At 44.9% G+C, this 22,208-nt stretch overlaps 1 protein-coding gene across 2 annotated transcripts in view; it reads left to right on the top strand.

Annotated features, from left to right (window-relative positions):
• GRK5 (G protein-coupled receptor kinase 5) overlaps positions 1 to 21,048 on the top strand; it is a 165,729-nt gene extending 144,681 nt beyond the window's left edge. Inside the window, exons 10-16 of one of the 2 annotated variants that reach the window (XM_084264738.1) lie at positions 4,091 to 4,128; positions 4,961 to 5,050; positions 6,896 to 7,104; positions 15,131 to 15,268; positions 17,677 to 17,814; positions 18,666 to 18,797; positions 19,605 to 21,048. In XM_084264738.1, the coding sequence (XP_084120864.1) occupies positions 4,091 to 4,128; positions 4,961 to 5,050; positions 6,896 to 7,104; positions 15,131 to 15,268; positions 17,677 to 17,814; positions 18,666 to 18,797; positions 19,605 to 19,703 (844 nt within the window). In that variant the 3' untranslated portion in view covers positions 19,704 to 21,048. Of the gene's footprint in view, positions 1 to 4,090; positions 4,129 to 4,960; positions 5,051 to 6,895; positions 7,105 to 15,130; positions 15,269 to 17,676; positions 17,815 to 18,665; positions 18,798 to 19,604 lie in introns of those variants that run through there. The other variant, XR_014617331.1, reaches the window with a different exon arrangement.
• Positions 21,049 to 22,208: the final 1,160 nt, after the last annotated feature.

Here is a 22,208-nt window from a genome sequence, read left to right on the forward strand (position 1 = left end):
GGATGCACATTCACAGAGGCGTTCTGCTGGCAACATCATCCCCCCACCATGAGTGCAGCCAGCGGGCATGGAGCTGCCCAGAGCAGTCACAGGCAGCCAGCTTCAAGAAGGACAGGCTTCAAGTTCTCACCTTCCAGCCTGGCTTGCAGCTCCCCGCAAGCGCTTTCCACAGCACTGTCGGGTTTACTTGCTGGAGAAGCTGGGTGGCTGCAGACAGAGTCCTTGTGACTCCAGGGAGATATTAGGATTTTTTTTTTTAAATCAACGACCAGTGTAGTTGTAAACAACATTTAATATTTGTCTTCATCATCCCAGCTTGTGAAATCATCACTGCTGGCATTCACAGCAGAAGAGGTCCTGTAAACTGGTGAAAGAACTTCCAAGGACAACGATTAATAGGAAATACGTTATTTTTTTAAAAAACTAAGCCTCACTTTAAAACATTTGCTATGCCCATGTATAATAAGCGTTATGCATATGCTTGCAGACATAGAAATTAGGATATCATTCCTCGGGGGAGATCTCTAGCAAACTGCCACTTGCCTTGCTGTGACTCAGATCTTGCTGGCTGGCGTAAGGAGGGCAGACAGATAACATGCTGCTTCTGTTGGCACTGGCCCAAGAAGGAGATTTATCCCCCCATCCCATCCCCCCCACCACCACCCCCTGCCAAGGAACAAAATGGAATTAAGTGTTTAATGTCAGTTGAAAAATCAAATAATGAGTGATGTGTCTGTCTTCCCTTTTCCTTAAAAAACATCCTACCCCGTTCAAAAAAAAAAACAGCTGAGGAGGTATTACAGTGTTTCTTTAAAAAGTACCAGAGCCCAAGCATACTTTATTGATGAAAATGACTGGTACATTCATAACGCAGCTGGTAAGATGCCATGCTAATGCCACTTTCTAATAAAACAAATTAGATCTGGCCACCTAAAATAGTAGGAGGCTCTGAGAGAAACTGCAACCCTACTTCCTTAAACAGTTGTTTTCGTGTTACTCTTAAAAAAGCTGCTCGTTTACACCTCAGATGACACATTCGTTCTGGTGATGAACGATATTATATCCTTATAGGTGACATTTTCTAGTAGTATTTTAGGAGCATCTGCAGAGACCCCTAATTTGTAATACCGCAGCGTGTTTTGGGACCCGTGAGAAGTGCTATATAGGTCAATAAAATATAGCAGCTAAATGCTACCGCTTTCTCAAGGTGAATAATTCATCACAAACCACTTATTCCTCAGACTTAATTTCATTTTCTGTGAACAAAATGCTGCTGAGTAAATCACAGCGTCGGAAAATACATCCCCATCTCATGGGCCGGTGACGCACGCTGCGGACGTGACCCGGGAGAACAACCAGGCTCAGAGTCAGATTTATCTACTCAGAGTCAGATTTATCTAACACAGAATTCCCTCGCTCAACACGGCTTTTACATTACCTTTCTCAACTGCAGCATGTTAATAAAGGTCAGCAGGTTGCTTGTTCATGGAAAGCAAACACTAAAAGATGCTGGTTGTCCTCTAATTACTGATGTATGCAAAACATATACATACAGATTCTTATTTTGTTATATGATATATATAAATTATAAGTACATAGACACGATAGCCATGCCTGGAAGCTCCAGTCAGCATCAGGATCACACTGTTCTATGCATTACACAACTGTACAGCAAAGCATTGTCCACCGTGATTAATTGAGTTGTTTATGCTGTCCTGTTCAGCCAAACAATGTACCATGCTCTTTCTGGCTTGGGCACAGGGCCAGCAGTGTGTGTTTCAGCCTAGTTAGGGAAGGCTAGGTTTACATACGGGAAGCTGCACCGTTGGGAAGTATCATTACATGTAACTGCGTCTGCCCGGGAGTTTTATTCCTCCTAGACATATCAGTACCAAAATCACGTCCTCCCCTTGGCACTTGGAAGTCTTGGCCATGTGAAGGAAGCCAGCCTTGATCCTGGAGAACCAGAAACCTGAAAACAGAAATGACAGCTGATGTCTTGGGGGAAGGATAGACTGCCCTAATTGCCCTAAATCGCAGAGCACTGTAAGGACTGAGCCACAGTTTGCAAAATCCTCATGGACTCGCTCATTTCCTCATTCAAAGGCAAGGCTCCCCCACTTGCATGCAGGGTTCATGTCATCTGGCCACAGTTAGAGCTTTAAGTGGGACCAATAATTGCTGGAGTGGAAGATGAGGTAACCAATGAAGCCTGAGTTCTTCAAGGAAATAGTTCTTAAGGGATTCGGGAGAAATTCTTAAAAATAAATAGGAAATGCCCTCAACCACGTTACTCCAGCATCAGAAACCTGCATGGGAAGCTCACGGTGGTATGTTAAACAAAATCACAGCTTCTCCTCAGCATTTGGCTGCCCTTCACATATTTCAGTATTGTTTGTTTGAAAAGTAGGCTCGGTACCACTGGGCACCCAGTGAAATTTATCTTGGGTGGTCAAGGGGGGTCTGAAGCGAGCAAGATGGGGAGATTGCTCACAGAGCTACATGTTCTTGCTTGAAATAGTAAATAAAAATGAGACTGGTTTTCAATTTTTAATCCCAGCATTGTCAGAACTATAAAATACCCCCGCCCACTCACAGGAACAGTCACGGCACTGCAGTGGTACAGCTTGAAACGCAGGGTGGGCTCCTGCACAGCCTCTGAGCAAGGCACCAGTCTCCTGGTGCAAGGGTTTCTCTTGTATGCACGCCCCCCTCTCTCTTTGCTCTTTGGAAAGAAATGTGTCTTGCTGGGAAGCTAAAAGAATCAAGCTGGTTCATAAATTCAAGGAGGCCTTAAAGAAAATGATGAGGCCAAGCACTTCTTGGATCTGCACTAGGCTGAACGCTGTGTTTCAGGAGGAGTCGACGGGCAAGGAGTCAGGGCATGATGTGAACTGCAGCCATATGTTTCCCTGCAGCGCTGGTACCTTGCTCAGGCTTCTGAGCCAGCACAGCCTGTTCCCATCCCACAGCCTTTCTGGGACGCCCAGCACGTCCCCATCTTCCCTCTGACACCCCAGGTCTCCTCTCCCAGGCCAGCTTCAATCCTGCTCTGCACTAGCAGCAGGATGTGCCTCATCCCTTCTTAGCAGCATGGGGTAGACTGGAAGGAGCCCTCCTGGCTCCCACCTTGACAGCAGCCCAACGCATCCAGAAACAACAGCAGTGGCTGCAAAGGTGTGCTCAGCTCCACAGCTTTGGAAAACTGCCTTGGTCAAGTGAGGGGACTTGAGCGTGGCTGGAGTGGGCAACATTAGAAGCAGCAATTGGTGGAGCGGGTTCGGTGCAGGCAAACCTTTCAAAGGAGTGACCCGCCACGGCTCTGCTAAACATATGAAAACTGAGATTTAATTTTTTTCTTCCAGGAGTTTATAACTTGGCCAGGTTTGGGAATTATTTATTTATTTTATTTTTTTACGCAGGGCCAGTAAAAGGCACATCTTTGACATCAGAGTGACCACCTTGCCAATTTTCATGGCCTCGCTCCAAACCACATACGCAGTAGCCTTTCACAAATGTTTGCATGAAGAATTTTAATCTGGGCACAGCCTTCCCTCCTCTGCCTCCCATTTCCCAAAACTCACTGAAATTATCATGCACATGCCCAAATGCGTGTACACACACTCACCTATTGTGTCCAAGTCAGATACTAGGCGTAGAACATCTGTGCTCAGCAGACTGCTACTTCCATTTTCATGGGCAAATGAAAACATTTTCAAGTTTAATTAATTTCTTTTTTTTTTTTTAACAGAAAATGTTAAAAGAGATTTAACAATGGACAAAACTATCAGGCTCAGTTTGCAGGGCTTACTGGACTAGATGGATGAGTCCTTTATAGAGTGGATTAGGAATTAAAAGCTTGGCTTAGTGAAAAAATGTAACTCCAGTTTCAAAAAAGAAGAGACATATGGTTTCAGTCTCTCTGTGAAGTGAGTTGTACGAAGTTGCATGGGTTTCATGAGTTAGTTCCTTGCTGGTTGGGTTGACACTCAATTGGTTTATTACGCGTAATAAATGCACTCGCGCGCTGTTGTACGGTGATGTTATCGAAACCAGCTCCACACAAATAACGGCTATCTTTCATTTTCAGAGATTTGAAGCCAGAAAATATCCTGCTAGATGATTATGGTAAGTCTCAGAGGTTTACAGAGATGCTTTCGCAGTAAAGTAGATTAAGTTCATTTTGGGATATATATTGCACAAAGACAAATAATAATCCGAAGTGACTAAGAGGCTCAGCGTACACTAATACTCCTGTCTGGGGGTGGGTGAAGTGCTGGAGCTCGCCACATGGGTGGAATGAAGCGGCTCAGCGGGGGCTGTTCTCGAGAGCACGGCTTTAATGGGGTTGTCTGCCTTTTTTTCCTGTTGTTTTTCCATCCTTCCCATCGCCAGGCTGGCACAAGGGGAAGGAAGTTGTGATTTCTCAACCTGTGCTCCCTGCCCCATTTTGAAAAGCACTCTCATCCTTTGCTGAGCCACCTCTCGTTGTATGCAAAGCCAGGTACCCATTGACTGCTGAAGGCAGCGATAATCAAATCTCATGCTGACTTCCAGAACAGATGTAGCCCCTTCAGCCATCAGAGTTACGGAATTATGTCAGCCCATCCATCCCCTGTCATCAGCTCAAGGCATTTCCCTGCAGCATCCTCCTCATCGCCTTTTTTTCAGTCGGTTTCAAAATATCTTAACACAACACACTCCATTCTGTACCCTCGCTGATAAAATTAATTTCACTGCATTGTAATGCCTTTAATAATTCATCTTTTCTTATCAATGAACCCGCTCTCATTCAGCAATTCAAAATACTCTTTTCTTAAAATATCTCAATGGCAAATTGCAGGAGTATCACCACGATGACAACAGCTGTGTTTTTGGACTAATTTGGATCATATTATTTTATCTTCTTTGTGTTGGTTTATTTGGTTTATTTCTCTTTTTTTATTATTTTCCCTTCCAGGCCACATTAGAATATCTGATTTGGGTCTAGCTGTTAAAATCCCCGAGGGTGAATCAATCCGAGGAAGAGTAGGAACAGTAGGGTACATGGGTAAGTCCTCAATACCTCATCTTTTTGATAATTTGCTGAGATTAGTTGAGTTGGGGATATATTTATGCCATGTAGGCTTAATAATTAATAAATACTCACATTCAGCTGTGTCTGGTTCCCTGCAGCAACCCACCAATGGGGTGCATCAAAAAGACCGTGGCCAGCAGGTCAAAGGAGGTGATCCTCCCCCTCTACTCTGCCCTGGTCAGGCCTCACCCGGAGTGTTGTATCCAGTTCTGGGCTCCCTGGTATAAAAAAGACAGGGATCTCCTGGAGAGAGTCCAGCAGAGAGCTACGAAGATGATTAAAGGCCTGGAGCATCTCCCCTATGGGGAAAGGCTGAAAAAACTGGGGCTGTTCAGCCTTGAGAAAAGAAGTTTAAGAGGGGATCTTATTAATGTTTATAAATATCTGAAGGGTGAGACACAGGGGGAAATGGCCAGCCTCTTCTCAGTGGTCTGAGGAGACAGTACAAGGGGCAGTGGTTTCAAGTTGGAGCACAGGAAGTTCCACACCAATATGTGGAAGAATTTCTTCACGGTGAGGGTGACAGAGCCCTGGGACAGGCTGCCCAGGGGGTGTGGAGTCTCCTTCTCTGGAGATACTCCAGCCCTGTCTGGATGCCAACCTCTGCGACCTGTCCTAGGGACCCTGCTTTGGCAGGGGGGTTGGACCCAATGATCTCTGGAGAACCCTTCCAACCCCTACGGTTCTGTGATTCTGTGATTCTGTGAAATCAGAAGTGGGTGAAAGGATAGACCACAGCAGCCCTTAATGAGACTGGTCCAATCTTAAATCGGCAAAGCAAATTAAAAGGGGAAACAACAACTGAGATGCTAGCAATTTTAGCATAGGTCTATTTTAGAAGGGTTGTGAGCATAAAAGAAAGGTTCTTTTCTAGTTGTTCCTTAGTATAATGTCTAAGAAGTGTTTGTATGTTTATGATACAGTGAGTAAGTCCGTACCTACGGTCATCTTGACCATGGTCATCTTGAGTCTTCTCCTTTGTGCAGGGGAGGGTGCCCAAGAAGTGTAGAGATTCATACCTTGGTAAAAAAACACCCCCATTCCAATTTAACTAGATCTGTTTTCCAAACTCCATGTAATTATTTTCATGTATCCTCTGGGTGGTCGTATTTCTTGGAATAGAAACTGCTTGTGCTCATTTGACTAAATGGAAACTAGCTGATAGGAGCCACTGTTACGCCATGTGGAGACTTTAATGAAAGCAAGCTAATTGGCTGTGGCTTCTAACTTTTCTTATCCCCGTGTAAGGCTGTGTGCACACTAAGGCTCTGCTTGTGAGCATCCCTGGGTGTGTGTCTGTACCCTTGTATGGAAGCAAGGATGATGCCTGCAAGACAGCAGTTATATACCCAGAGCACACTGGATAGATGGAAGTCAAAATAAATTGATTTGGATTTTTAAAGAGGGGAGGAGTTCTAAATTGAGTGAAAAGACAGAATTTGCTGTTGAAGAAAATGTCATTGCTGTTTACAGGAAGTGTGTTTCTATGTCCCTAAATGGAAAAATCTGGAGGGAGTCTCGATTGGAGCCTCTGCTTAATGCTTAGCTTCAACTTCTTTTTGTTTTCTTAACTGGTCTGAGTTGGTAGGGAAGTCAGAAGGCAGCATGCATGTGACACGTAACATGTGGAGAAAAAAACACAGCCTGTAACATGCTGCATTCACCATAATGCCATCAACAGAAGCCAGGAGGTGGTTTCATATTATACCCACCACTACCTGTGCATATGTCAGCAAAATGGCACTTCCAGAAATGTAAGGGGTTTTGCCTATGTCAGTATCGAGCATTTCCACAAGATTTCTTTTTTCTCCTCCACAGCTCCAGAAGTGTTGAACAACCAGAGATACACGCTCAGCCCTGACTACTGGGGGCTAGGCTGTCTCATTTATGAAATGATTGCTGGGCAATCACCATTTCGTGGAAGGAAAGAGAAGGTGAAGAGGGAAGAAGTGGACAGAAGAGTGCTGGAAACAGAAGAGGTGTACTCCCATAAGTTTTCTGAGGAGGCCAAGTCCATCTGTAAAATGGTAAGGAGCTCAAAGGCCCAGTGTGGCAGCTTCATTATCAAGCCATGTCTGACAGTCTGAGCAGTAACACAGTACCATAGAGGGGCTGCAGAGACAAGGACTAACCCAGCTCATCTGTTGATGGGATGACTGTATTCTCTATTCATTCAAATTGTGTTTATTTGGGCTCGCTTCTGCATGAGATACATCACGGTCATCTTGAGTTCTCTCCAAGGTTTTATGGCCAAGGGAGTGGTATCCAGTCTCATGAGACTCTGAATGTTGGTTTGCAGTCAAGAATGCATTTCTGTCTTTTATAGTCCTGTAGAAAAAATAAAAAGGACTTGATGATGCAAGACTCTGACTGTCTCCTGCAAGGAACTGAAAGCCCTGTGCTTCCATTGTCTTTGGTGAGAGCTGGGGGTAACCAGGACAAAGATTATGCAATGAAATTATTGTGACACTCAAATTTGTCCCACCCCATCTCACTAACTTTGTTAGCAGCTTTTTCCCCCAGGGTGCCAGGGCATCCAGCTTTTTTTAATACCATTGAGCTGTCCTTTAAAATGTTTTCTCACTCTTTCAGCTGGGAATCATTTTCGTAGCACAATAGCCATTTCTGACAATGGAAATCCTCAAACCCTCTGAGAAATCTCAAAGCTGTGTCTGAATTCATCAATGTCTTGTTGACGTCCATCTTTAGAAGGCTGAATTCTAATTTGGAAAGAGATGTGTCCTTTTTCTTGATGTTCTTTGCTAAGGACTGAAGTCTCCTTTGGAGACAATGACATAGCTGTGCATGCTCGTAGAGAGAGAATGAAGGGAAAGAAAGGTCAACAAATAGGTAGTGAGAGTTCCACCAGTGTCTTGTGCAACAGGCAAGCAAACAGCAGATCAACAACATTCTGGCTGGCTGGCTTCATGAAGAGACACTGAAGTCTCCTTACAAAATAATAGTGGTAGTATTGCCAAGTATCATGCCTGGAAGTCATTAACTCACAGTGCACCAACTCATTGCTGAATCCCCAGGGTAGCAATTAACTGACATCACTCTTGATAGATACTCTAGGCCATTCACTGCCCTTAATCTGCAATTCAGAGCCCCCACTGAAGTCAGCGTGGGAGGATCTAGAACAGCCACAGGCTCTTACAGACCATTTCATGTGCTTAAACCTGCCATCTCTCCTGTAGTAGCATCTCAGCTCCCACCAGGTGAGGAGCAGTGTCTGCTGGAGTGGCAGAGGGTTTGTATGCATGCTGTTGTTAGCACGAAATGAAAATGTCATGAGGCAAAAACTACACTCTTGTCGCTTGTTCTGTAGCTAGTTGCAGGCATGGGGCATAATAGAATGAAAGGATACTTTGAGAATAATGAAGCCCATGAGAACTTAAAGCTGAGAAGAATTAATTATAGTGCTGGAGATGACCTGCCACTCCCAGGGGAGTAGACGGTGGAAGTCATTAAACTGTAGTGGTCAATTTAATCTTCAAGCGCTAGAACCTATGGTGTCAGGGACTTGGGGACTTCAGGGAGTCATCTAGTCCAGTCCCCTGCCCCAGGGAAGCATGAATTACATGTAAATGATTCCTGACACCTTGATCATTATTGCTTAACTATCCAATCACGTGGCATTTAGTTGGCATGTGCAAACTCTTAATGGATCCAAAGATAGCCCTGTCCTTTTTGGAGCATTATTGAATTCAAATTACTGTGCCTTAAGGCTGGAAGAGCCTTACTTCTGATACTGAGCTCGATGGCATTTGTGGTTTACCATCCAAAAATAATTTATCAAGTTACATTTTTTAAATTCCATGATTCAAATGTTTTCTCAAATTCTTTTTGCTCTTTATACTGAAAACCAGAACTTTGTTGCTTTGCATCAGCATCTTAACAAGGAAACAAAACTGTGATAATTAAGTACCCATCATACCTGCAAAATGAAGCATGAAGTTGCAGTACAGAAAAACCTAACCTGAGCCTTCACAGAGATCCAATACAAAAGGCACTGCTGTGGTGGACTCTCCAGGGCAGGAATGAAAAACAACATGTTTTCCACCATGTCACCTAATCTTCTCTTCAGAGCTTACTCCATGAGCTAACAGCATCTCCATCAGGAGATACATCACCCTTACTCATTTACTCCCATGATAACCCTGCGCTGTCACCCCATGTCAAGCTTCCCCTCCTGGATGTTTATGCCCTTTGCATTTTTGCAAGCACATATCATAGCTCCCATTAATCACCATCCATCCCATATTTCCACGTTTCATTTTGTAAGTCATTTCCCATAAATCAGACCTCATTTTGGACCGAAACAGAGATGAATAATAAATAATTAGGAACAGGGACAGCTGGCTTTCTGGGAAGCTCCCCAACCCATAGTTCCCATATAACATAACTGCTTCATGGTGTGTTTTTTCTGTGAACAAATCCAACCTTTCTAGGAAATGCTCCCTGTCTGTTGTTATGACTTGTTCTTCATTGATGCACATGCATGTTTTCCCTGACAAGTGCAGTCTTCAATCCAAAGATGTGACTTGAAGTGCAGTCAAGTCAACAGTATTGGATGGGCCCACATTGCTGTGCTCTTCTGTCACTCTGTCAGTGTCCTGTTCATCTGCATTTCCTGCAAAAGGGATCTCTGATTGGAGGGTGTGAAGAAGATGGAGCCAACCTCTTGATTTGGTGCCCAGTGATAGGACGGGAGGCTACAGGGACAAACTGAAACACGGGAGGCCCCCTCTGAACATCAGGAACCACAATCCTGGGGTGAGGGTAGTCTAATCATGGAACAGGTTGCCCAGAGAGGATATAGTGTCTCCACACTTGGATTATCCAAAACCCAATTGGACATGACCTTGAACAATCTGCTCTAAGTGACTCTGTTTGAGCAGAGATATTGGACTAGACAGTCTCCAGAAGCGCCTTCTAGCCTCAGCTGTCTGTCATCCTGATCTCCACTCCCTTCCAAAAGTGCCTCCCCAAACAACTACTGGATTCTTTCTTCCCGAAAAGTGACTTTTTTCTTTTCCTCACTCACCACCAAAACTCTGTCATTATACTCCTGCCTGGTTTCATCCCCATCTCTCCTTTCATCCCTGGAAACCAACTTGTTCACACGTTATGACACCTTAAAGGTTATCAGTGCTGCCTGATCTTTCATCTATCATGAGAGGCATCAAGGTGCTCTTGAAATTATTACAGATGATGATGATGATGATCTTCTGTAGTGAGCATTTGCAATTAATTGTCACCTTTGATTCTTCAGTGGGCCAGATTGGGCTGGGATTTCATTAAGCATAAGCATAAATGAAGCCATTTATGTCATCATGGGATCTTCAGTTCCACACTGCTGTCTTGTCTCATTTAGTAATGGAGAAGTGACCATAGCATTGCTTTTCTATTCTATAAAACATGTTAAAACCAGTATGTTTGCTTCTGTTTCAGGGCTGAAATGTATCTAGGTGATCCCTTAAATTACTTGATCAGTTGGGTCAATGGAAGTGGTTTTACCATTTCCCATTTCTCAATATTTTTTGCACTCTCACCCAACAAAACGTTCCCCTTAGTCCCATAAGTTTAGGACAAACATCTCAGGACTTGGAGCTATTTATGACATGGTATGATCTGGATATGAACCGACTGATCACATGAAGATAAATAAAGCAGTGCTATGGGGACTGGTGGCTTTTTTTAGCCATCCTTACAACAGTTGTTTCTTTTTTGTAAAGGAAGCAAAACAAAGTTGTGGAAAAAGTCTCAAACACTGCAGAGTTTGTGCCCCCTCTGGGGATCAGGCGAGTGACACCAAAGTATCAGAGAGTTCTTTATATCAAGAAAAAAAATCTTAATATAACTTCACAGCTGCCACTCAAGACTCTTCTCTGAAAATCCCAGTCTAGTCACGCTTTGCCCAAAGCTCTGTAGACTAAATCCTGCCCTCATTTACACACACCCAGGATTACCAGAAAGGGTAACCACACAGGGTTACCATCCCTTGCTGCCAGAACATAAAGCTCTGCTTCTTGGTATCAACTTTGTGCATGGTTGGATGGCCTAAGCCATGTTCAGATCTGAACCTCTGTGACTTCTCTGTAGGCTTTGGCTGTAGAATTGCACTTAAATCGTATTTGCTCGGGTTATTGCATTGCTGTCCCAGGAGGGCTTGTCATCAGCCTGATGTAGTTGCTTTTGTTCTGTTCTCCATTCATATTAAATATATAATTTCAAACTAAATTAAACAACAGTATAGAGATGACTCAAAACATACAGTTGTTATCTCTGCTTTCTTTCCCTGCTCAGATTCCCAAACGGGATGCCTATTTCAGGCTATCACACAGGTTTACCACTGCAGAAAGCTGCTGGGGCTGCAGGATTTGTTATTCTTTGGAAAAGGAAGGACTTTCCCTTCTGGAAAATATTCTAGTCCATGTTCTCTCTTGATTCACACAACAGAAGCCAGGAGAAGAGTCTGGTTCCACCTGTTGCCATTTCTAGAGCTGGCTGCAGCTACAGCTTACCAAATGCCATTAATTTCTTGGGTTTTTTCTCCATTGGGACTTCCCTGGTACTTTCCTCAAGAAGCAGGCACTGCAGCCAGGCTTTGCAGGAGAATTGTCTCCTTTCTGTGGTCTTTCAGTCCCAGCCTATTCCCAGTAGTCTGTTCCCTTTTCTGCCTTCCAGCTCGCAGTGACCAGCTTCCCATGCCCAACTGCATTCATGTGCCAGAGACTTCCTTCTTGCACCTAAGCCTACCAAATTCTCCCTTGTTTATCATGGAGGAGTCCAGGAATCCCCAGACAGTCTTTTTCTATCCTCAACTACCTTGTCCTCTGATCATGAACTCCAAACATCTGAAATTTACAGTCTGGCAAGATAAATTCCCAGATTATCTCAGTCTTCTCACTTCCAGAGGCAGGAGAATTACTGGCACAAATGAGAAATAATCCCCTTTCTTCCCCTCAGCTGATTTGTAGAGCAGAAACCAGAGAGGTCTCCTTAATCATCTATAGCAAGTCCAAATCTACCCCTTCTTACTACAGCTTGGTCCTCAAGCACTACTTTTCCTGAGAGTTTCAGGGTATCATTTCCAAAAGTATATCAGAGCCATGGATAATGAAAGTAGTCCTTCTGCCTTCAGATTCTTCTTTTGACCTGTTAGAAAAGTCCTCTCAGGAGGGGAACAAGAGATCAAAAGAACTTTTGCCTTCACTGCCCAGCCACAATAGAGCAAACCAGATCTTGCTGAGAAAGTCCAACCATGTAGGCTAAATCCACATGTCTGTTGGGGTTTAAAAACAAACAAACAACACCCCCCTCCTCACAAAACAAAAAACCCAACCAACCAAACACCCTCCCCCCAAAAAAATCCCCAATAACAACAAAACAACCAAACAAACTCACAACAAAAAAACTTGCCTTAAGACCATGAGAGCTGGAAGTCTCATGAAAGGATTTGAAAGCAAAACATCCCTTCTTCTTGTACCCAGGGAAACCAAGTTCCAGAGAAGTGCCCCAAGAAAGATCTTTTTCTACAAGTTGCATCTATTTGCTCAGAGAATGGCAAGACATAAAGATATTTCTTCAAGTCTTTCTCCATCTCTGTAAGCCTGCCATTTGTGGTGACCAGTCAGACCAGATTATCACCACCAAGAGAGCAGCAGAGGCAGAGGAAACTGTGAGGAAGGAAGGGACTTAGCTATGTGGAAGCAGAGGTCACTGTTGTGGACAGAACAAACCACAAGCTATTCCCCCCATCCTCAATCCACAGCATCTCTGCCAAGGCAGAGGGAGCTAAGCAGAAGACTCCTACGTTGTATGTATCCACAGACCCCTTCACCACATCTTGTGGGTGCTTGGCCTCTGCTGTTGTAGCTTGCTCAGGGCTGGCTAGAAGGTGGTCTTTGCGTAGATGGGGCATGCTGATTGCTGAAGCCATTTGCTGTCTCAGGATGGCAATGAGGCCCGGAGGCTGTGGAAGTCAGATAAGAAAACCACTGATGCCCAGGGGGTAGGAGAGCATTCGGAGAAGCCTAAAGAGCTGTGACCCTGCAAACCTCTGATAAGACAAGAAAACCCAGTTCCCACCAGACACCAGAGGAAAGACTACCAACCTCCCATTAGCAAAACCCAATTCTTTCAAGGTTCCTCCTCACTGAGATGAGGGCACTGGGGCATACTCTAAGCTAGGAAGCCTACAAGCAGCATCTCCAGACAACCTCACCTTAGCAAGGAAGATGCCTAGCTCCCAGCACCCAACCTCCTGCACCTGACTGCCCACCTGATCTCCCAAAATACTGACCCTCCCAAAAGCCATTTACCTCCTGCTCTCCTAAACAAGTCCCACCTGGGATCATCAGGGTACAGCTGACTGCCCTGGCCGTCCTGGGGACTTACTCAGGGGGTGCTCCCAAGGGTGCTCCCCCTTCGTGGGCTCAGAGAACCCAAATCCAACCCTCTCCACCCTGCCCCGGGGCGGGTTTGCTAATCCTTCCATCTGGCTGGCCGGCACAACCCACATGAAGAAGCGGCGAGGGGAGAAGCTACAAACGGGAGGGAAGATGAGGGGTGAGCTATTCTCGTTCCCGGGGGAGAGGCCCCGGCCCGGCTGCGAAGACACTTACCCGCCAGCATCCCGCCGGGGCGGGGTGGGGGGGGCGCGGATCGCCCCGCGCTGCCCGTTCCTCTGCCCGTTCCTCTGCCGCCCCCCGGCGGCCCCTGCGCGCCCGGCAGCCGCGCTCCCCTTCCTTCCCCGCCGGGCTTCCCCCTCCTGCCCGGCTCCGGAGGCATCTCCATCCTCTCCTGTCCACCGGCACATCGCTCCGAGAGCGTCCGACCCTTTCCCCCGGAGCGGGGGCTCCAGCAAAGCTCGTCGTGACCGCTCTCAATGCACGGTGGCTGCTGAACAGAGGCACCTTGCCCGTCTCATCCACAGACAGGTGGCATCTCTGGGCGGGTTGTGGTGAATCCAGCGTTACCTTCCCTCTCCTCTAAGTGAGCATCATGTGGGCTTCCTCGAAGACAAATGGAAGGTCAAAAGGAGCAACCTTGCGAACCTGCACCTCTCCAGCAGATTGCCTGAAGGCAGCAGTATGTTTAGCAAGGCCCTAGTCCCAAGTGATGCTCTTTTTACACCGGTCATTTGCATGCTGAGCTCTGCCTCTCTTCAACTGAGGTGTTTTAGTGAGGATTTGACTACATCATCCACCTCCTCATCTACAATTAGTCTGTGCCAGAACTGTTCTTCCATTCGGCTGTTCTGTTGCAGATCAGTTAGGCCATCCATAGAGGGTCTTCCGGGAAGGGGTGATGGGGGAGGATGGGGGGACACAGACCTACAGCCCCTGTGTTTGTGTTCATGGACCTGCTTATCTGATAGGCCCAGGGTCCTGAGTTCAGTTAGAGTCCATTGCTCCATTACAGGTACCCAGGAAGCAGGCAGGACCTGCTGTAGCAGGTTGAGGTGATGCAGCAGCCTTCTCTGACAACAGATGAGGCTGAATTGAGGATGGTTATGGATACTGGCTCTGTGAACAAAACTCCCCTTGAGTTCAGCAGAGATAAGCTGATGAGCAGAAAGGGTTGGTTTGGTGTGTCACGTGATAGACTGGAATATTCTGGAATGAGTGGAGAGAAACAGAGTTTGATGGTGAAGTTGTTCAGCCTAAGCAGCACGGGAGAATTATTCTTACAAGAGCAACAAGGAAAACACAAAAGAAAAGAAGTGAGATAAAGCCCACGACTCTTAGGAATATGTATGTGTATATATTATTAGGGTACATTGGACATCTACTTGAAAGTGCTCACTGAAAGTAAGCAGAAGCTCTACTTTGACTGTAAGCACTTTGCAGCAGGTAATTTTCAAAGGGTTTTACCAGCATGTATAACAGTGCAGTCCTGATCCATTTAACTGTTACCACTAACAGGAATTACAATTCCCCTCTGTACTTCCCTCTCAGCATGTTCGAAGCCAACTGGAGATAAAAAATATCTTTGTGAAGCTCTTGCTTTTCTGCCATCCTTATGGTTCCTCTTGGCCTGTTTCAGCTCCTCGCCAAAGATGTGAAGCAGCGGCTAGGATGTCAAGGGGAAGGTGCAGCAGAAGTGAAGAGGCACCCCTTTTTCAAGAGCATGAATTTCAAGAGGTTAGAAGTGGGAATGCTGGATCCTCCCTTTGTCCCTGATGTAAGTACTACAGGAAGAACCCCCAGTGGCCTTTTTCAAGAGATTTGTTTCTAAAATAACCTGCCTGTCTCAGAGCTGTTGTCGCTCTCTGCATGGGTAGCTGCCCTAGTAAGATGTTTTCAGCATTAAGGATGAAGTGGGGAGGCTGGGAGGAACAGGAGAGCTGCTCTGTAGATGTGTACATGCAGGGTGGGTAGGTCTCCACGTAGGGACCAGTCTTCCTGTGTACCAGTCTTCCTGTGTGACAGTGGAGGCACCACTTGATCTGTTCATGTCTTACTTTCTAAACTTTAATCTGAGAACCTTTGTATTCCCTTATCCATGGTAGTAATGTGAGAATAAGCGTGCTCAGGATTGGGTGGTGCTTGGAACAATTAGCAATGAAAGCCACATGTATGCACACAGCTATAGCTATAGCTATATATGCTGAGGTGAAACCAGAATCGCAAAGTCCAAAGCTCTACAGAACTGAGGAATGGGCTGGACCATCATGAAAACAAGAGTTTGTTACAAAGATTCTGAACCAGGTTTAGATATCAAGGGTCACCTCAGGCAGAGGAGGTGATACGGACCTGAGATAGCATTTTGACCTTGGTGCTCATGGAGTGGGGAACCCACCACCGAGTCCTTACTCAGGCTTACAGGCCAGCCTTGCACACACCGAAAGCCTTTGTAGCATTGGCAGTAACAAAACTTTTTCCACCCTTTCTCAGTGTCAGTCTCTACCCCAGAGCACAGAGTTATCTGATTATTCCCCTCCTGTGGGGCTCTCATTCTGGCCAGACCTTCTATCCTTAAAGTTCCCATATGGTTCTAAGTAAACACTGCCATTTTAACGTATTAAGGAAAGTAAAGTCTTGGCAGCTCGCATTCACGTTGCTGCAAACTCAACCAAACCAAAGTGGTTTGAACGCTACATAAGTTTACTTTAGCTGCTCTGGTTTTGCTTTACATTTTACTATGTGGCCTGGTTATTCCTGCCAATTAGCCCGTGGTGTTACGACCTGCTTTAGTGGGAAGAAACAGGAGACAAGCTACCATTTCTTTCTGATGGAGAAAATCAGAAAATTCTGAGCTCAAATTTGGGATCCGCTGGAGTGTGTCAAAAGCTTAACTGTGGCATGTGAGGCCCAGAAGGCACCTCTTAGAGACGTATTTGCTAAAGCAGAGGCACATAAATTTTTATGGCTATTTATTGAGAAGTCAAGAGCTGCCCCTAATTTAATTTATTTGGCGCTTCATCCATAGATTTCCAAGTCTCTACTGAAGTCAGCTGAATCACCCAAAACTATATGGCTAATGGCAGGGGTTGTAATCCAACCCATGGCTCTCCATCCTCTTTTAAATTGTTCTGCCTCCACAAAGCTGTTGTGGATTGCAGCTGTCAGAAATGCAGAGGGATGCAGCCTCTGGCAAATAGGACTTCTGCCTGATTTGTTTGGTCAGACTGCTCAGCCCTAGATAAAACACTGCATGGTGAGACTGCTGGGCTGTGCAGTCATGGTACCAGGTGGAGACGGTAGGAATCGGCATGCACTGGAGTTCAGCAGGTCAGGAGAGTCCCACAAGCCACCCCTCGATTATTGCTGCACATCAAAGGGGTAACTGCGCTGCCGAAGGGAGCTCACTAGGCCTGCAGATGACTATACTAATTATGATGGGCAGCCAGTGATGACTGTTTCAGCTTTCTGTGGCTGGCAGCTGGAATACAAGCTATAAGCAGTGTCACTGCAAAGAGTCTTGTCTCTCTCATCCCAGAAAATTAAGCAGCGTAGGAAGGCGAAGCCATTTGACTATTTGATTGAAGTCAGGCAAGTTAAAAGAGTTAATAGAGGTGATTCTGGGCAGTTTCCAGCAGCTGAGCTATTAATAAGAACAATGGGAAAATGCCAAACCTCTTCTGTTTTCTTCAGCAATTAGTATAAGTTCCTTTAAACTTCTAAGCTGCAAACTCCACAGCTATCATGTCAGAAGGACACTTGTATCTGGGGTCCCTTTTCAGGGCTGTCTCCAGTATGTCACTTACAAATACTCCATTTTTCTGTTGCTCCCCCTCTAAAAGACTACTAAAGGGTTTGAATTCTCTTGCTCTGTCTGTCCTTTTCCCCTCACCTCTTAGCCATATGCTACAGGGATGGCTAGAACCCACTTTGGCTGTGCTGAGAGTTTAAAGACTTCAAAGTGGGAAGTTTAAGATGCTTACAGCAAAGTCAGCCTTTGATGATAAACATGCTGGCAGAGCAAGTCTGCAGAAGCAGGATGCAGATAGTCACTTGTCGTTAGGCTTTCTCACTTGACTGAATCTGTGAATGAAAGCACATGGGCAGACTCAGAAACAGGTTTTTTCTCTTGCAGTTTTTCTTTCTTATTTTCTTTTTTTAATTCTCTTTGTTTTCCTGCTGAGATAGCCCAGAGCCGTGTACTGCAAGGATGTGTTAGACATCGAGCAATTCTCCACAGTGAAAGGAGTTAACCTGGACCAAACAGATGATGATTTCTATTCCAAGTTTTCCACAGGATCGGTGTCTATTCCGTGGCAAAATGAGGTAAGGATGTACCATAGTAAAGTTACTGCAATAAAACCCCTAACACAGGTGGTTTGAGAGGAGCAGTATATTTCCAGTAATATATAGCTGCAGGATAACTGGCCAGGCTCTGATGCTTTCCTAACTTACCAATGGCCTCTTTCAAGATCTGTAATGTACCACAGATGTCAGGTTCAGGTGACTGTATCTGTTGGCTCTGCATATTTGTGTCAGTTGGCAAGGATCCTGCTGTACTTCCTTCTCCTGGATTTCCACAGAGGTGTTCCAACAACAGCTCTGAGGAACTTTCATGGGATGGCTGGAAGTCATAATGGGAGGTTCCTGTGTTGGTGATCCTGATCTCACACACTGTCTGTACCTGCAGCAGGTCCCAGCTGCAGCAGTTGACTCTGGAGCTTGGACTGCTCCAAGGTTTCCAGATCTGTGTCTTGTTTTCTTTTTGATATCAAAACACAGCCAATGGTGGATTTCATAATCCAGCTCTGGATCAAATGCCAGATTCACTTGGGCGGGCGGGTGCTAATAACTGGGATTTTGGAGTATGCCTGCCCTTACCCAATATTCCCCACAGTGCTAAAGAAAAGAACAGAAAGCTTTATGGGGCAACATCTCATAAGACTGGTGTGCAAACGTGCCAAGCAGACCCAGCCTCTCTCTTTCACACATCCTATTTACCTTCTGTAGCCTCCAGCAGGAATTCAACTGTTAGCTCTCCTAACATATGGCTCAGGCTGCTGGTCCTCATCCCGACTTTGAACAACCTCCTGGGATAGATTTAATACAGATGTGTAATTTTATATATTTTTTTTGTTTCTTTCTTTCTCTCTTTCTTTCTTCTCCCATTCCGCTAGATGATCGAAACAGAGTGTTTCAAAGAACTGAATGTATTTGGACCAAATGGTACTATTTCACCAGACTTAAACAAAAGCTACCCCCCAGAGCCACCCAAGAAAGGATTGCTGCAGAGGATATTTAAACGACAGGTGAGATCTTTTATGACTGAGAAGAGGAACCTTCCTTAGATGCCCTGTGTTGCAGCCATGCTCTAGTGATATTTTGTAGGAGGAAGGCAGTATGTTTTAGGGAGGGCTTGTTGTCACTGCTACCAAGTAATTTCCTGCCCATCCCGAGTTTCCCATCTGCCTCTTGTGATGCTTTTTGTACCACTAGAAGTTCCAGTGTTTTTCACCAGCTTTGTTTCCAGGGATGGAAAGCTTCTTGCCCAAACTATTTTTCAGCGGTATGCTGAAATGGCTTTTGAAATGGATACATGGCTTTGAAAAGTTCCTGGTGAAAACCTTTGATTTATTGGTTAAGCTAAAAGAAAATGCAAATGTCGAGTCAAGAGGTTGTGTCAGGAAACCAAGACACAAGAGAAGACAGCAGACCAGAAAATACCTGATATAAAGCTTTCCTGAGGCACCATTTGCAAATCTCAATAGCATTCTTAGACCAATCCATTTCTGTAGCATTGAAACCATGCCTGAGCACTGGCAGGTATCCTCTGTGTTAGTCAGATGTAGCAGATACTGACACTTTGCAGTCAATCGATTTGACTCCTGATGCTCAAGTGAGTCTTCTTTGCTGCATGCCTCAAGAGCCAACATGGTCCTCCTCACCTAGAGAGAATACAGGTAAGAAAGTGAAGAATATTTTACCTCCAAAGGTCTCCAAACAAAAATCTTGCCCTCCAGTCAGTAGGTTATCACCATACAATGAACAATATTGGATTAAAAGAAAGAGTGGCATATTTGGGGAATCTAACTGTCATTGTCTTCCTCTTTTTACAGCATCAGAACAATTCAAAGAGTTCTCCAAATTCAAAGGCCAGTTTAAATCACCACATAAATTCCAATCACGTAAGTTCAAACTCCACTGGAAGCAGCTAGTTCCAACCCAGTTTTATGAAACAACATGTTGCATCCTTCCACTATAATCTTATGGAGCTTCTATGGATGAGAGAGCATCCACCGTTGAGTGAAAAAAAAAATTAAAAAATAAAAATAAAGGATCTCCCCAAAATGGAGATTTTTCTATCTATTCCTTCCAGTGGAGCCTCGCATTTTAAGAAGAATTTTCCACTCAGGTCTGTTTTTGGAGGTGGCACTCAAGACTGTGTGAATCACATTTGTCTATTTAGAACATTGCAATAGAAATTCAATGAACATGACTACTTGCACGTATTTAAATAGCATCATACTAGAACTGAATTTTGTCTTTATTATTTTTAAAGAAAAAGTTTTGTAAATTTCTCTATTGTCTCAGTTTACATTTTGTACATTTGTATTTAAATGAAAGTCAGACTTTGGAGGTGTATATTTTCCAAGCAGCAGCTGTAAAGCCATGTGTTTTAAGACATTTTTTTAAAAGAAAAAAAAAGAAAAAAAAAAAAAAAGAAAAAAAAAAGTGACTCAAGACTTCCAGAGCCTCAAATGAGAAACCATCCTTTTTAGTAACTCTAGAAAAATTATTCATAAATCACTTTATCAGACTGGGTTTTATTGACATGCATTTTTATGGAACAGTTTATTCTTAATTATTTTTACATCTGTATATTTGGTTTACAGCAACACTGCATACATTTCTCCTCTTCATTAGTTTGTAATGTCTTGTGTTAGATGCTAAAAGGCAAGATTTCCATGCGTTCAGGAGCGCTACTTGCTGTGCCTAAGGTTTGTGATGTGATGGGGCCAGCGCAGCTGAGATCTGTGCAGCAGAAACACCTTGGTTAGAAAGGGAACCCAGTTTTACACCCTTCACTAGCATTTGTGGTGCCATTTCTAAGGACAGCGAGAACAAAACTGAGTGAGAGGTGGCTGGGAAAGCAAATGGCTCTTTGTTTTCCTAAATCTGGAAACCTGCACCCACTGAAATGAGGGCAGAGCTCAGAAGTGTTGTCCGTGCTGCGGTGGAAAGGCCGAGGCCTAGCCGTGGCTCCTCGTGTCGAACAGGTAGCGAGAGAGAAATTCCAGAGTCTGGTTTTGTGCTGACCACGAGATTCGTGTCAGCTTTCCAGAGCCGAGCTGTGGAGGTTCAGAGTGGGATCTGAGCTGCTTCTGAGCAGTAGCAGAACCTGACAGCTCTGTCTGCACTTAAAGGGACCTTCCATATGCCGTGCCAAACACACCGCGACTCGCCCGCTCAGTTAGGCCCACAGCTTAAAGGAATAAAATGTCAGTTATGAAATAATACCTCCCCTTTTTGGTTCCATCATTCTCCACCTGGGATCCTTCAACCAGCATTGAAAAGATTGTTCTTACTAGTGTAAACAGGGTTGTGCAGGACTGGTATAGCAGTGCCTCAGGCTTCAGAGCCCTGTTCTCCTCAAGTACATCACTGCCTGTTATTGTTAAGAACAACAGAGCAAAATGACGGTTGCTTCCCTTCAAGAGGATTTGGAAAACCTTTTTCCCTCAAGTGCAGACGGGATCTCCATGTTCTCTGTGACAGGTTGGTTCACCATGCTCTTTACAATGCTGGCTAGAGCGGACTGATGATTCTACACCTCTGAGTCAATCAGGACCATCTGATGCTCAGCCTGGTGTCTAAAGCCCTGCCCTGTAGTGCAGTTAGTCCCACGTACAAGGAAGTGCTGTTCCAGGGAAAGCTTTAATGGCCAGAATTCATTAGACTGTCATGTGTACGTTCTCTCTGGCCAAAGCAAATGGAAAAAAAGATGGAGGTTAGTAGTGACAAAGCTCTGAGTGAGAAGGAATTACACACTGAACCAGCTTGAGGTCCTGAGGGAGAGAGCACAGGGTCAGGATTTGTATAAAGCAGCTGACAGAGAAAAGTCAAGGAAGGGAGACGGGGCTTTGGCACCTTTGTCAGGAGTAGAGTATGTTAAGATGCAAGTCCACATTATTTCAAAAGCCTCCAGGTTTCCTGGTCATTAGTAGACAGGCAGTGAAGCCATGTAAGCGTGTCATAATGTCACCAAGAAGTTGTTCCTCTTTTTCCTTTGGATTGGGGTGCCCAGCAGTTCCTTTTCCCTGTGCTGGTGGTGCTCAGAGAGAGCTCCAGCTGCTCTCCCTTGTCAGATGATGGCATTGCAGACCTTGGGGAAGATGCAAGCTTTTAGAGAGACGGTAGTAGATGAGAATTCTGAGTCATTTTTCTCTCTGTGTATCAGCTATAACCTAAATCTATAATGGCTTCAGCTTCCTGACAGGAGGGGGGTGAAATATTGTAGAGGTGAAAGCCACTATGCACGGATGAGGCTATTGCTTCCAGTCTTGTTCTCACGGCCTGATGTAAAGCTACCTAAGTCAACAGGAATCCCATCAGTCATTTGAGGACACTCTGGATGAAAACGTACTTGCTCTGGGAGGCATTCATGGGTTTTCTTCAATGACAAGTGGGATTTCATCTGTTTTTCAAGAAATGTTGGTGGG

This window comes from Gallinula chloropus, assembly GCF_964237585.1.
Source record: "Gallinula chloropus genome assembly, chromosome: 5".
Taxonomy (NCBI): Eukaryota; Metazoa; Chordata; class Aves; order Gruiformes; family Rallidae; genus Gallinula; species Gallinula chloropus.